We start from the raw sequence: 14,482 nt of genomic DNA on the forward strand, positions 1-14,482 counted from the left end.
GGGAGAAGGGTCAGGAAACTATTATGTCACCTGATGCTGAGGCAGGAAGACCTGGTTTAGGAGGTGGGAATGGATACGGAAGGCCAAAAAGAGGAAGGAGTAAAGGTCTAGAAGAAGGGTGATAACATCGAAAAGCAACAGAGAGTACTAAAAGAATGATAGGAGTAGGGGAAATCAATGATTTTAGTTTTAGATGTCTTAATTTTGAGATTGAATCTCTCTCTTTTTTCCTACTAGAAGTCATTGCAGGCAACGCCAGCATGGGCTGGAAAACTGCCACTGTTGCCAGGAGCAGGGGCTCTGAAGTATATTCCTAGTTGCTACCAGCTGCAGCTTATGAAAAGAGAATGATCTCGCCCTGGAATTCAGAGAAGGCAGCGTGCAGACATACTTTCACAGACATCCTTCATAGAAGCATGGCTACTTGAGTTAAAGGGAAAGTACTTTTCTTACAACCTCAGCCCCCTAACAAATCTTTTAGGAAAATAAAATCAATTTGGTGGCAAGAGGCAAAATAATCTACACCACCGGTTCTCAAACTTGAGCATGCATCAGAACCACATGGAAGGCTTTTTAAAACACAGATCTCTGGGCCCCCCTCCCAAAGTTTCTGATTCAGTAGGTCTGGGGAAGGGTCTAAGAGTCTGCATTTTTTACAAGCTTCCAGGTAATGCTACTATGGGTGGTCTGGGGATCATACTTTAAGAATCACTGATCTAGAGAAACTTGACAAGGAGAAAAGAGGAAAAATATGTTAGAAGACGTAGTTTATCAAACCTTTTAGTTTTAGCACACAAAATTAAAATTACAAAGACTATCTCAGCTAGACATGAAATGCTAGGGCTAGGGTAGCCAACTTTTGAATGGGAATGATGGTGTGGGCATAAGCTGGTAGAGTGAGCAGGCAGATGTTTATATTAAGTGAGGGGGAAAACCCAGAATAAAATGGGGAGAGAAGAATGGGATAAGGATAAGTTGGAAGAGAAGCAAAAGATAACATGTGAAGAAAAGAAGAGAATGGGAAATATTTAGAAGGGGGAAAGGAGGTGAGAAAGCAGATGAGAAAGCAAAGAGGAAAGGACTGGAGAACCTCAGCTGTTCTTGACTGGAGATACTGCTTTCTGTTTCATTGGGAAGATTAGACCTGGCTCTAGTAGGGAGGCGTTGTCTGAAGTCACTGTTTTTCAAAGTCGCAGCCTGGATTGTTCTAATGGTGATTCCACAGCTACACCTCCTAGAAGCCAAGCTCCCCTACAGATGGGCTAGAAATTTGGATACCTCTTTGTAAACCTTCTTATTCAAGAAAAAGGCAGAGGAACAGTACTGACTTCATTAAGATTAAGTACTCACCAAATAGAAATGATCTCATGGTATATTTTAAATTCCAGACCTTCTGGAAACCTATTGTGTGTGGCTGGTATATGTTAATACACTATTTCATGGAATTCAGTAAATCTTGAAAGAAAACTTTTGCTTTTAAGGAAATTATATTACTTAGGATGCTTTTGGTTGAAAGCGACAGAAAACTCACATCAGACTGGTTTCTCTATCAAAGGGAATGTGTTGCTTTATGTGCCTGAAAAACCCAGAGCTGGTGCAGGCCTCCGGCAGAGATCCCTCCAGCAGCTCCGCCATGTTAGCATAGAGCCAGCTGGCCTCTGCTGCTCTGCTCTATGGTACCAACTTCATCCTAACACCATCTACTTTTATAGTCTCTAAATAGCTGATGACAGTTTATGGGGCCAAGTGCTTCCTTACTCACATCCCAGAGGGAATGATTATTTTTGACCCAGAGGTCTCAACAGAAACCCTTGTAGTTAACTGGACTGCTTAAAGCATATGCCAACACCTAAACCAATCACCATGGGAAGGCAGGGAGGGGACAGGGAGGGATTTACGGATTGGCTTAGGGAATGGGGCTCCACTCCTATAGAGCTGGGGGTGGAATCAACACCCCAGAAGCCCATGGATCTCCGTAAAAATGAGGACTATTAGAAAGGGAGGAGAAGGCATTAGGTGACGGGGAGATGATAACCTATGGGCAATATTGTGATACAGTACAGTTTTAATTCCAGTCCTCTCTTCCTAGAAACTAATCCCTCTTTCTGAACAGCATACCCCTAACTTATTCAAGAGCAGTCACTGAGTTTGATGAGGGGAGAAGGACCATCAGAAAAAAAGGGGGAATGGGTGGGAGATACCCAGCCCAAATGGCCCTTTCTTTCTCTCCATAGACATAAACCCTGCCCAGGTGTTCTATGTGTCACAGAGGGGCTGAAGATCTATTTTGCAAATAAAATAAAAAAAGGGTCCTTTCTGAAATTTTTCCTCAGAAACAAATGTTTTATTTTAGAAGCACTTTGGCCTAAGTATCAAAAATCACTCTTGAATTGCTTCTTCTGTTCTTGACAGACTTAAATCTTAGCCTCATAATGAAGTGTCAAAATGAAATGGCTGGGAAAGAAATGAGTGCAATTTTGCCAATGGTTTCTGTGCTCCTCTGAGTGAGTCACTGCTTCTCAGTAAAGCAGAAAGAAGCGAGAAGCATGGCTTAAACTGAATAAACGATTCTGGCAGCCTGGCTCAGTCTTGGAATGAACCACATCTATCCACCCTTCCCACTCTCATTCCGAACCCTTTTTATGCACCCTCTGGGGACATGTGCCCACCATAGTGAAAATGTTAGGAAACAATCATATAAGTACATACAGTTCATTCAAGTCTATTTAACAACTGGATTTGAGAGGATGCAATGAACCAAATTTGCAAATTCTCATGAAATCCATAGGGATATGAGTTTGCTCACTCCTCAAAAGTAACGAGCTATCTCTAAGTATAAAAGGGAGAAAAGCTACTTATAGTATGTCTCAAATACAAGATTGTGCAAAGATGTTTTATGGAACAAGGCACAATTATTAAAATAACATTATCTTTAATATAAACATATAGAAACAACTGTGCTCAGAGCTTCACAAACCCCAGATATATAGTTGCCTTGCTATCATTAGCATACAGTTACATTACATACCTATGAGCACTTAATTTTTTTCTCCCCCCAAAGTTTATACCACTGCCCCTTGGGAAGGTGTGCTTTCTTCTATGCTGTTTATTGATTATTCTCATCTAGTTCATAAAGCCTTTTCTCATGCCCCTTCCTCTGAACTCCTATGGCAGTTATGATGTATATGAGTCATCGGGCATTTCTCAAGTGTTATCTTACGCTGTTAAGTAGGGCTTGTTTCTCATGTTGCTATGTCTCATCTCCCCAACTATGTTATAAGCAATTCAGGAGTGTTATGCGTCTTTGAATCTCCCCGTTGTTTAACAAAGTGATTTGAGTTAGACTATAAGGTCCTTGAGGGAAGGGACTTCATCCATTATTTTGTTTTTCAAGGTAACTCCTAGATCCCTACTCTGACATACAGCATATACTCGATAAATAATTATTGAATAAAAGAATAATCATATTAATACTAGGTGCTCAAGAGATACTCGTTAGGTTATAACAATAATAATATTACTAATCTACTATCAGCCGGACTATGCTTGAATTAATTTTCCAATATCTGTGTGATTTTCATTAGTAATTCAAGACAAATTCATGACTTTGTGGCCTGGTACTGCCCTAGGACCCAAACACACACAAACAAGTAGAAATCACCATTTCTATTTCCGAGGAATCCATGCTTCACTTCCATTTCTTAAGCACTGCAACCTTACTCTTATTACACCCTCTTCTTATCCAAGCATGCCTTTGTAAGCGGGGTTACCCTGCCAAAGATTGGGGCTATTGTTTTACACTGGAATTTACCCATATCAATTAGCACAATGATACAGCCAACCAGGCATCCTCTTGCAGGGATGGGAACCAAAAAAATCACGGCTGTTGGCTCTGGTGTACATTCCAGGGGGTGGGTATAGCAAGCACATCCCTTTCTGCTAAGATCATCAGCTCTCAGAGACACCCACTTGACACTGGAAATCCTCTGTCCTACTCCTCCATTTAAATTCATAGTTGAAGAGGAGAATGTCCACTCCAACAAGACTCCTCATTTTGAATGTGACCACTGCTGAAGAAGTCCAGTAGTTCACACTGCTTCTTCCTGTTTGTTTTTCTGCAAAACTACCAGACTTCTCCAGCAATGGAACTATTGGGAAGAGTTCCCTTCCTGTGTGTACCCAGGAGCTTCCCAGCTACAGGAAAGTGCCTATCAAGGGGTTCCCCCCCAAAATGTATTTTCAGAACTCCCATTATTCAGAAGAGGTACTCCGGTTCTTCCATTCTGATTTTTTGGTTGGCAGCTGATGGCAGCACTGAGTACTTATTTAGTAAATTCAGCAAAACTTTCTGTGTTAGTTGTGAGAGGGGCTGTCATACTGCCTCAGTGGCCTGGACTCCAAGAGGTGACAGCTGCGAGGCCACAAGACTGTATTCATGACGAACTTTGATTGTTGGCTACTTTCAGGCAACTTTCTCTGACTCACTGAGTATTTGGTACATGAGAAAATAAGTTGGCTCCTGGTACACAAACTAAGAATGGCTGCAATTTTCTGGAGATTATACTAAAGGTTTGTGGGATTACATTTCTAGTGCAAAGATCTGTCTTGGTATATACTGTCCAAATGAAGTCATTTGCTTTCCTGAACAATTTTCTGTTTTGTCTGTCTTTAAAAACAAAATGTTTCATGGATTGGCTGTTTAAAATAAATAACATAAAAATTAAAGACTTTTAAAAATAGAAAGTTAATAGACAACTAGACTAAGGAGGTTTCTGTTTATTAAATCATATTTATTCAACATTCATATTTAACCTATAGATTTTGGTTATATGATATATATTTTGCCACACCTCAGATTCAAAAGTTTTCAAAGGAAAACTTAAAATCTTGTCCCCAAACTTGCTACTGTTCCTGATTTCTCTATTTCTACCATCTCTTCCAGCCAGCTAGATTCAAAGCCACAGTCCTCCTCAAATCCTTCCTCTAATCATTTTCCAAATCTGGTAGATTCTACTACTCCATGTCTCTCACATGGAATATTAGCATGACCATATAACCTAAGTTATGTCCCACTCGACTCCACTCTACCCCAAACCTTTTAACACTACATTAGTGCCTTGGGAGCTGTGTGCCAACTCCTAAACCAGGTGTTAAGGGGCCTTCCCAATTGGTCTAATGTACCTTTTTAGTCTTAATTCCCACCACTGCCTATAATCTGGTCCCAAGAACAGGAAAACCATAGCCCCTAACCTACATACCCCTGTGCTTAATGACCCCTTGCTCACTCTGTTTCCTCAGTCTGAAAGTTCATCCGGCCCTTCAAAAGCCACTAGGAAATCTAAGATCACCGTGACCTGACGAACCTTCTCTCTTAAATCTCCACAGTGTGGTACTCCGGCATCTCTCATCCTGCATTCCTTGTAGTTATTTACAAACCTGATATCCTCCTTGCCTTCTCCTAGATGTCATCTTCAGAGGGCTGAACACATGTCTTACGCTAATCCAAAGCTCCTGCAGACCCCAGGACACTGCCTTGCATACAGTAAGAGCTCAGCACCTTCAAAAACGTATAGTTTCTGTATAAATAAGATACTACTGATGGAATTGAAATGTCATGGTTCCCTTCTACTGTACACATTACTGTCAAACTCAAGCAAATGTCTATCAGTATCAAAAGATATCACAGTAATGTCATAACAGCCTCTCCTAGAAACAACAGTCATCCATTAACCCTTGACCACTGGCCCATACTACATGCTTCACTGCAAAGCACTTTAGGCCTTGGTTTAAAATACTCCTAGCTCAATTTCAAAGATGGTTATAATAAACTCTTTAGTTGCTATTGTGAATACATGTAAAGGGACCTAAAAAAAGGAACATCTACTGTTTTTAGAAGAGCTACTCTTAGAACACTGACACTTAGTAGGAGACAATAAAAAACAATAAATGTGTTATTGGTTTAAGAACTGCTTCTCTAAAGTAAAAGTACTATGAGAAACAGGATGGGCATGATGGGTTTTTGTTGTTATTGTTGTTTTTATTTGTTGTCCTATGCCCTTAAAGTATCTGACACTCAATAACAATGTTTAACTTTGGAGTTTTTTGGTGGGTATGGCAGCATGCTTTCAATTCTAAACAATGGAACCTCCAACTCAAACTACCTTAAAAAATAATGACACGGGGCCGGCCTGGTTGCGTAGTGGTTAAGTTTGCATGCTCCACTTCGGCGGCCCAGGCTTTGTGGGTTTGGATCCCGAGCGTGGACCTACGCTCTGTTCATCAAGCCACGCTGTGGTGGTGTCCCACATACAAAATAGAGGAAGACGTTATCTCAAGGCCAATCTTCCTCAGCAAAATAAATAAATAAATAAATAAATAAAGACACATAATCTAACATAACAGGAGTAGATAAGCTCCTCAAAAGTGATGATTCAGTGACTCAGTGATATCACATGGTCCAGGTTCTTTCCTGTCTCTGCCCTGCTGTGCACAGACTCTGTACCACCATAAGCCTTGTTCTGCTGGAACTTGCTGCGAGTAACAGCTGGGGCTACCTGCTTTCTTGTTCATATTCAGTGGGAGAGGACAAAGTGAGCCTCTCTCCTAACCGTGAAAGAAAAGTCCTTTCAGTCTGATTGGTCAGTTTAGGTCAACTACATACCCCAGGACAAACAGTTGTCTCCAGGGAAATACCAGGCACCAAACTGCTTACCCTCAGGCTCCAGAATAATTTCCAAAAAGGAAGACAGAACTCTAAGACTAATTAAAACCATTTGGGGGAGGTGTAAATTACTAAAAGCATATTGATACTATAAAACATAAAACAAAGGAGGGGTAGAATGAATGCTATGGAGTAAGTCATAATTGCAAATATGGATTGGCATTACTGTTCAAACAACAAAGACGACTGACTTCCTAAGTTAAGAAACTACAACCAACAACGAACTAACAGAAAGAGAACTCAAGAAGACAATCCCATTTACAGTTGCAACAAAGAGAATAAAATATCTAGGAGTAAATTTAACCAAGGAAGTGAAAGACCTATACAATGAAAACTATAAGACATTATTGAGTGAAATCAATGATGACATAAAGAAATGGAAAAATATTCCATGCACTTGGATTGGAAGAATAAACATAGTTAAAATGTCCATACTACTTAAAGCAATCTACAGATTCAATGCAATCCCAATCAGAATCCCGAGGACATTCTTCACAGAAATAGAACAAAGAATACTAACATTCATATGGGGCAACAAAAGACCCTGTACAGCTAAAGCAATCCTGAAAAAGAAGAACAAGGCTGGAGGAATCACAATCCCTGACTTCAAAACATACTACAAAGTGACAGTAATTACAACAGCATGGTACTGGTACAAAAACAGACACACAGATCAATGGAACAGAATTGAAAGTCCAGAAATAAAACCTCATGTCTATGGGCAGTTAATCTTGGACAAAGGAGCTAAGGACATACAGTGGAGAAAGGAAAGTCTCTTCAATAAATGGTGCTGGGAAAACTGGACAGCCACCTGCAAAAGAATGCAAGTAGATCATCTTCTTTTGCCATACACAAAAATTAACTCAAAATGGATCAAAGACCTGAAGGTGAGACCTGAAACTATAAAACTTCTGGAGGAAAATATAGGTAGTACACTACTCGTCATCAGCCATAAAGGGATCTTTTTGAATTCCATGTCTACTCAGACAAGGGAAACAAAAGAAAGAATAAACAAGTGGGACTTCATCAGATTAAAGAGCTTCTACAAGGCAAATGAAACCAGGATCACAATGAATAGGGAACCCACCAGCTGGGAAAAAATATTTGCAAACCATATATCTGACAAGGGATTAATCTCCATAATATATAAAGAACTCACACAACTGAATAACAAAAAAACAAACAACCCAATCAAAAAATGGGCAAAGGAAATGAACAGACACTTCTCCAAAGAACATATACAGATGGCCAATAGGCACATGAAAAGATGTTCAACATCACTAATCATCAGGGAAATGCAAATCAAAACCACACTAAGATATCATCTTACACCCGTTAGAATGGCTATAATCACCAAGACAAAAAGCAACAAATGCTGGAGAGGCTGTGGAGAAATGGGAACCCTAATCCACTGCTTGTGGGAATGCAAACTGGTACAGCCTCTATGGAAAACAGTATGGAGATTCCTCAAAAAATTAAAAATAGAAATAACTTATGATCCAGCTATCCCACTACTAGGCATCTACCCAACGAACCTGAAATCAACAATCCAAAGAGGCTTATGAACTCCTATGTTCATCACAGCATTATTTACTATAGCTAAGACATGGAAGCAACCCAAGTGTCCCTCGACTGAGGATTGGATAAAGAAGATGTGGTATATACACTACTCAGCCATAAAAAAAGACAAAATCGTCCCATTTGCAACAACACGGATGGACCTGGAGGGTATTATGTTAAGTGAAATAAACCAGAAAGAGAAAGACAAACAGTGCATGATTTCACTCATATGTGGAAGATAAACCAACACACGGACAGATAGAACTGTTTGGTGGTTACCCAGGGCTAGGGGGGTGGGGGGTGGGCACAAGGGGTGAAGGGATGCACTTACGTGGTGACTGATAAACAATAATGTACAATAAAAATTTCACAATAAAAAAAAACACTACAATTTTTCTGATATAAGATTTTTAAATGACATGTGCAGTCACTGAGTGAGAGTTTGTTACAAACAGGTAACAACATTTCTCCAACAGAATCATCACCAGTGAAGAAATGGGACTTATTTAATGTAGATGGTGAGTTTTATGAAGTAAGGGGGCTACGTCCATTGTCCTCAGTGCTCTATCTCTGATGCTTAGCAGAGGCACAGATGATAACGTTCAGAAAATTTTCTGCTTGAATAAATAAACATTAAATATCTTTCTTTAAATGACATACACTTGCCCTAGAACAGGGCACCACGCCAAAGAGGAGTCCCAGGTGCCAGATTAATTTAACTATAAAAGGTACCAAAGGAAAGTTTTTATAGAACCAAACTAACCCAATAAACAAAAACCACCAAGTAAGCTCCTGTTATGCTCCAAGCTAAAGACGTTCTGTAACCCCAGCAAATGTCCACAATAACGTGGTAGTTAAACAAGCATCATGCTTCTATCTTTAAGAAAGGTGGAACTCAAAACACTTCAAATTATTCTTATATGAAAGCTGAGCATTTTAAACATAAACCCTGCTGTCATCTGGCAGCTGCAACTGTAATATTTTTTTCTTAAGAGGTCTCCTATCAGAAGCCACTTTAGACCTTCCCACAAAGACATCACACAATAAAAACGGCCAACCAAATAAAATATGGTCTCCTGGATTTCTCTACAGTTTGGTAATAAACAAAAGAGAGACTAAGCCAAAGCTTTCCCCCTCTGAGCCATCATCTTTCTGCAGACTTTCTGGATAAATGTGGCCCAGCTGTCTCACTGACCTTCCAGGACACTGGTTCTTCCCTCTTCCAAATGCCATGAAGTAGTCCAAGAAAGCATGCTTCTCTAAATCTGCCTTTTTCCAACGTTCCTGTGGGAAGAAAGCATTTTTGTTCCAAATCAGCCTTATATAAATAAGCTTAACTTTATTTCTCTGGGCTAAAAATGACCTTGTACAGCTAATCCTTGCATATAAAGTTGCAGGGTTGTTGGTAATTTTTTCCAACCTGTTATTAATATCAGACACAATTGTGTTTTTGGAACGTGAACTAATAAATAAAAAGGTTTAAAAAGAATTCTGTTAAGTGGTAAATGTAAATGATAATGTAAATCAACCACAGAATTGACCCAAGACAAGGAAGAATATTTATAATAAGGCCTCAGGCTCCATTATAAAATTGCCCTTGGTAATAAATTTCGTAGTAAGACACTGACAGCTTTGCTTGTTGGAGAAAGCTTGGGATGCAGAATGAATATATCTGGATGCCATTTTTGACAGTGTTACCTAAAGGCAGAGAATGAACTAAATGACCTCTTAAGATTCTGTTCAGTCTTGTAACTCGCCAATTCTAAGAAATATCAGAACACAGTTTTAATTTGCTTCATTTTTGATTTTTGTAGTCCTTGGAAACCAATTAACAGGAGCAACTGAGTGAAGAACTTGAAATAAGTCTATCAGGACTAGGCATATTTACTTTAACACGCCCTGCTGGTTTCAGATAAAAATTTATTTTACAGTTGGTGAAGCTTATTCCAAAAACTTTTCTATCTGATTGTAAGTGTTATATCATCTGTACTGCAAATCTAATCTGTACTTTGTAGCCTTAGTTACGAGAGAAGTATGGCTGCTTAATAATGAAATACTCCTTCCTTTTCCAGTTACATGTCTGTGTGAGGCTGGATTTTCTTCATTTCCATCAATGAGAAACATTATATCACAACAGATTGACTGTAGACACATATACGGGAATCCAGATGTCTTCAATTAGCAAGGCATTAGATAGATTTGCAAAAATTTAAAATGATGCTATTCTATATTTTTCCTGTGTTGGGAAATACAGTTATGTTTCATAAAACCATGCTATTATTTTAACATGCAATGGGTTTCTCATTATTTTTTAAATGAATTACTAAATCAAAAAAATGAATTCATACTCCTGGCATAAAAAGAAATTAAAATTAAAGGACAATGTATATTGAAAGAGATAACTTACAGGTTTGAACAATTCAGGTTCAGGAAAATGCTTTGGATTTCTATGTAGCCAAAATGGAGACAACATCAACAAGTCACCAGAAGGAACAGTATAATTCTATGATAGAAAAACAGGTTCCAAGTCATTTTTTGAAATCTGCTTTAAAGAGAGTTTAGGTCATTAAAAACAATGCTACAACTATATTGTGAAGACATATACATGTTTTAATCAATGGCGAGAAAACCTAACTCTTTTCTGGACAGATTGTTTCTATTTTCCAACTTAGGCAATGACTCATTTCTAATTCTGATAACTAGTTACGTGTACATACACGTTTGGTTACATGGGAAGAAAATATTAGATAAATGTGATAATTTCTGAAATTAGTATAAATCCACTGTAATGCAGTTTTTGATGTTCGATATTGGGATTTGCAGCAAGTGCTCTTGATGATGGAAACCACAGTGGATCCCCAGCTTGTGGAACAGAAAACTCTAACTCTGAGACAGGACACTGGCCATAGTAGCACTGAGGACAGGGGCAGTGGGTGTCCTGTCCTTGGGGACACTCATGATAGTGTCAGGGCAGGGCAGCGGATTCTTTTTTTTTTCACTCCAGCAGCAGCTGTTAGGGTAGAAATAATATGAAAACAACTGGTTAGGAAGACATAGGAAAAAGGGTGTGTTGTGCATTTATTTGGTTGGATTTGTGGTTGAGGTTATGATGGTTGTGGGACTGAGGATAAGCAGTGTGATTCTTCAAGCAGCAGAGTCTGCATTACCCTTCCCTGTTCACATTATATTAGATTTTCGTGATATATAAACTATACCAAGAACTAAAAACCATTTCATAAAATCACCTTTACATCACCATGTTCAGGAACCACAGGACAAAAGAGCTCTCCCACAGTGTGTGATCACTAGCTAGCTAACAACTTTACTGAGGTGAAGACATATTATTAGTAACTCCCACTGCCAATGATTGGAAGCCACATCTATTTAATCCTGCAGAATTGTGAAGTGTCCTCAAGATATCTGCAAAACACTTGCTTTCAGTTCATGTATCTAGAACATTAGCACTTCACAACTAAAAACGTCTTTTTACGGTAGCAGGAAGTGGGGTATGGGGAGGGGTCATCATTTTTAACCAAGAAGAAGCCCTCTTGGCTCTAATGGGAGCTGTGTATTGCTTGAATTTGGTAAATTCAGTACCAGGATTGCTGGAGAAGTCCGATCCAGAACTGGGAAGAGAGCGAGGCTTTTGCTGGTGGCCTCTTACCATTTTTAAAGTGGAAAGAGACTTGTGAGATCCCAATGTGTTCATTCTACCTCTGCTGGAACTGAGGCTGGAGCTCTGAAATCAGCTGGGGAGGGTCCTGATATGTTTGGGGGCAGGGCTGGGGGCAGCCCTGGGACAGGCCTCCAGTCAGGGCACCTGCTGCCCTTCCCCTCCCCACCCCATAGTCCTCTTCAGTGGCTGTTGCTCTAGGATAATGACTTGGAGACTGCTGACTGCTGCAGCCTACAAAGCAGGCCAGTAGAGGAAGACTTCAAACGGGGCCTCAGTAACAGCATTAATATTAGCAACAGAGAGTGACCAGAAAGAAGTTCCCATTGTAGCAGCAAATGCCAGGCTGATGAATGGCATAAAGGAATGTGAAAGCTGGTTGGATCAAAGGAACTCTCTGAACAAATGGACATCATCATGCCAGTCTAAACAGTCCCTGTCATTGTTTACAAGACAAAGAGAAAGATCAAGAGGGAGACAAAACAGCCATAGGAGCGGAATACAGACCACTAGCAAAGGGAAGTCATAACTTCTCCATGTGCAGTAACTGCATCTCTCAGGCAGACAGAATTGAACAGGGCTACTGTGAGGCCAAATGAGCTTCCTCCGCTAGTCTGGAGACGGGACTTTCTTAAAGAGGGAAGAGAAGGCAGGGCTCTCTGTTGTAACTCAAGAAGGATGCTGAGAGCAAACGGGTGCAAGGGATGTAGGATCTTGAAGAGAAAGAGGTCTCGCATAAAGGCAAAGCATCTATAAGAGGACGTCCACAGACTTTCTCTCCTAGCTCTTGGCCAGGAGCTTGGCTGGTGCCAGTGGCTAAAAATAGTACTTGAAAAATTAAAGAGTATACTCTTTTGTGTGATAAAAAATGCTCCCTATAAAAATTTTGGAATATTCAGAAAAATAGAAAAAACTAGAAAAGGAAACAACCAGAGTGTTGACAACAAAAGAGAGTCATTAGTTGTCAACACTGGTTTACTGATTTACTGATCTGTGAATTCTTTAAATATTAAAATTATTTACCCTTGTGTTGTACTTCTATTGACATTTATGCTTTTTTAGTTTTTGAGAAGGATCAGCCCTGAGCTAACATCCATGCCAATCCTCCTCCTTTTTTGCTGAGGAAGACAGGACCTGAGCTAACATCTATTGCCAATCCTCCTCCTTTTGTCTTTTTTATTCCCCTTTTTTTCCCCAAAGCCCCAGTAGATAGTTGTATGTCATAGTTGCACATCCTTCTAGTTGCTGTATGTGAGATGCCGCCTCAGCATGGCTGGACAAGCGGTGCGTCGGTGTGCGCCCGGGATCCTAACCCCGGGCCGCCAGTAGCGGAGCGCGCACATTTAACTGCTAAGCCACGGGGCCGGCCCCCGACATTTATTCTTAATATTTGCTTTACATTTAGTTTAGGTTATGCTTAAAAAATAAGATACATTTTGATATGGTGCATTTATATCTGTTCACGTGCTTTGTGCTTTCCTTGATTAACCTAAGCTTAGGCAGCTCTCTTCTCTCTACAATAGTGGCTCTCAAAGGTGGTTTAGAGACTTCTGTGAGTCCCCAAGACCTTTGCAGAGGATCTGTCAGGTCAAAAATCACTCCCGGGTAAGAGACTTATTCAAAGTATAGGATAGACCAGCGGATTTTAATGTCACTGAGTACAAAAAATTCATTGATATATTTCGAGATTTCAATAAACTTTTAAGAAACTACCACTGCTGAGTGTTAGTGTAGTATTAAAGAATAGCCACAAATATCTGGAAGGCTAATGAAATACTCTTTCCTTTTCCAGTTACATGTCTATGTGAGGCTGGATTTTCTTCATTTCCATCAATGGTAAACATCATATCACAACAGATTGACCGCAGACACATAAATGGGAATCCAGATGTCTTCAATTAGCAAGGCATTAGATAGATTTGCAAAAATTTAAAATGATGCTATTCTTCTACATTTTTTTACGTGTTGGGAAGTTCAGTTGTGTTTCATAAAACCATGCTATTATTTTAACATGTAATATGTTTCTCATTATTTTTTAAATGAATTACTAAATATTTTAATAATTTCTCAGCTTTAGTTTCCAATAACTGTAAATATTGATAGATATAACTCACTTAGACAAAAGTTCTTTGGGGTTCTCAATAATTCTGAAGAGTATAAAGGGATCCTGACACCAAAAAGTTTGAGAACTGCTACTCTAGAAATTAAAAAAAATACATACTTTTAGCCAGACATCCAAAACCATATATTAATCTCTTCTCTCTTCATCGACTTATAATGATTCACTAATGCTATATTAAATTCTTTTTTTTTTTTTTTTTTTTGGTGAGGAAAATCAGCCCTGAGCTAACATCCCATGCCAATCCTCCTCTTTTCTTGCTGAGGAAGACTGGCCCTGGGCTAACATCCGTGCCTATCTTCCTCTACTTTATATGGGACGCCGGCACAGCATGGCCTGACAAGTGGTGCATCAGTGCGTGCCTGGGATCTGAACTCAGGCTGCCAGCAGCAGAGTGCATGTACTTAAC

At 39.6% G+C, this 14,482-nt stretch overlaps 1 protein-coding gene across 1 annotated transcript in view; it reads right to left on the minus strand.

The window, feature by feature from the left end:
- Window positions 1-14,482, minus strand: part of CYP39A1 (cytochrome P450 family 39 subfamily A member 1) — a 90,442-nt gene that overhangs the window by 12,252 nt on the left and 63,708 nt on the right. The window contains exons 9-10 of the mRNA XM_004424053.3: window positions 10,689-10,784; window positions 9,477-9,565 (exon numbers count right to left, since the gene is read on the minus strand). Of these exons, the coding sequence (XP_004424110.2) occupies window positions 9,477-9,565; window positions 10,689-10,784 (185 nt within the window). The remainder of the gene's footprint in view (window positions 1-9,476; window positions 9,566-10,688; window positions 10,785-14,482) is intronic.

The sequence above is a fragment of the Ceratotherium simum genome, chromosome 13 (assembly GCF_057802395.1).
Source record: "Ceratotherium simum simum isolate JZ-2026a chromosome 13, ASM5780239v1, whole genome shotgun sequence".
Classification (NCBI taxonomy): domain Eukaryota; kingdom Metazoa; phylum Chordata; class Mammalia; order Perissodactyla; family Rhinocerotidae; genus Ceratotherium; species Ceratotherium simum.